The sequence below is a fragment of the Tupaia chinensis genome, unplaced genomic scaffold, assembly GCF_000334495.1.
Source record: "Tupaia chinensis unplaced genomic scaffold, TupChi_1.0 Scaffold143913_1, whole genome shotgun sequence".
NCBI lineage: Eukaryota > Metazoa > Chordata > Mammalia > Scandentia > Tupaiidae > Tupaia > Tupaia belangeri.
In genome coordinates this window covers 1,502,585-1,503,392 of record NW_006203764.1, presented here as the reverse complement: position 1 = coordinate 1,503,392, position 808 = coordinate 1,502,585, and the positions used below count along the sequence as shown (strand labels likewise).

Sequence of the window (808 nt, the reverse complement as noted above, 5' to 3'; positions counted from 1 at the left end):
GCGTGGGTAGAAGGCGCCATAGTCCGAGGAGGCGCCGCCACTGGCGCCGTAGAGCGAGTCCCCGTGCAGGGCCGGGAAGACGACCGGAGCCGCGGCGCTGGGCGCCACCGGCAGGCCCCGGGCCTTGCCGCGCCGCGCGTTTCGACTGTGCGGCCAGGATGCTGTCGAGGTTGAACATGCTGGCGGGCATCCCCGAGCCCCGCGCCGGGACCGGGGGGCGGCGGGGACGCGCCGAGCGAAGAGCTCAAAGTGGGGGGGCCCACCCTCCTCCTGCAGCGGACCAAACCGAAAGAGAGCGCGGGCGAGCGCGCAGCCCCGCGCCCCTCCCCGCCCCCTGCGTCCGCTCTCCCTCCTCCAGCCCTCCCCTTGCTGCCGCGTTTGCTGAACTCAACCCGCGGGTAGGACCGAGCGCAGACCAGCTGAACCTCTTGTTGGTTTTATACTGAGTCGACGTCATCCTGGATTTAGTTCCTGGTAATATGCAGATGACAAACAGAACCAGATTTGCCTCTTTCTTTTCCTTTGGGGGGGGGAGATAGGGAGGTTGTGGGGGAGGGGAAGAGGTGCCAAGGGGAGGGGGCTACAGCGCCTAAAAGGAGATTGTGGATTGCGAATTAATGAAATTAACCTAATCTTTTCCATTCGGCAGCCCCGCGGCGGGCCGGCTGAGCTGGGCGGGCGGCCTAATTGCCTTGGTTAATCTCATTAATTCCATTGTGCGGCCGCAGTTAACAGCTCCCTCGCCCGACCCCTCCGCTCTGACTCTTTTTTCTCAAATTGGGTCCTATTATTGGGTGCGATTTCCTCT

The 808-nt window shown here is 63.4% G+C and overlaps 1 protein-coding gene across 1 annotated transcript in view; it reads right to left on the bottom strand.

The window, feature by feature from the left end:
* GSC (goosecoid homeobox) overlaps window positions 1–265 on the bottom strand; it is a 9,579-nt gene extending 9,314 nt beyond the window's left edge. Inside the window, 2 exon segments of the mRNA XM_006165414.3 lie at window positions 3–141; window positions 143–265. Of these exon segments, the coding sequence (XP_006165476.1) occupies window positions 3–141; window positions 143–190 (187 nt within the window). The 5' untranslated portion in view covers window positions 191–265.
* Window positions 266–808: the final 543 nt, after the last annotated feature.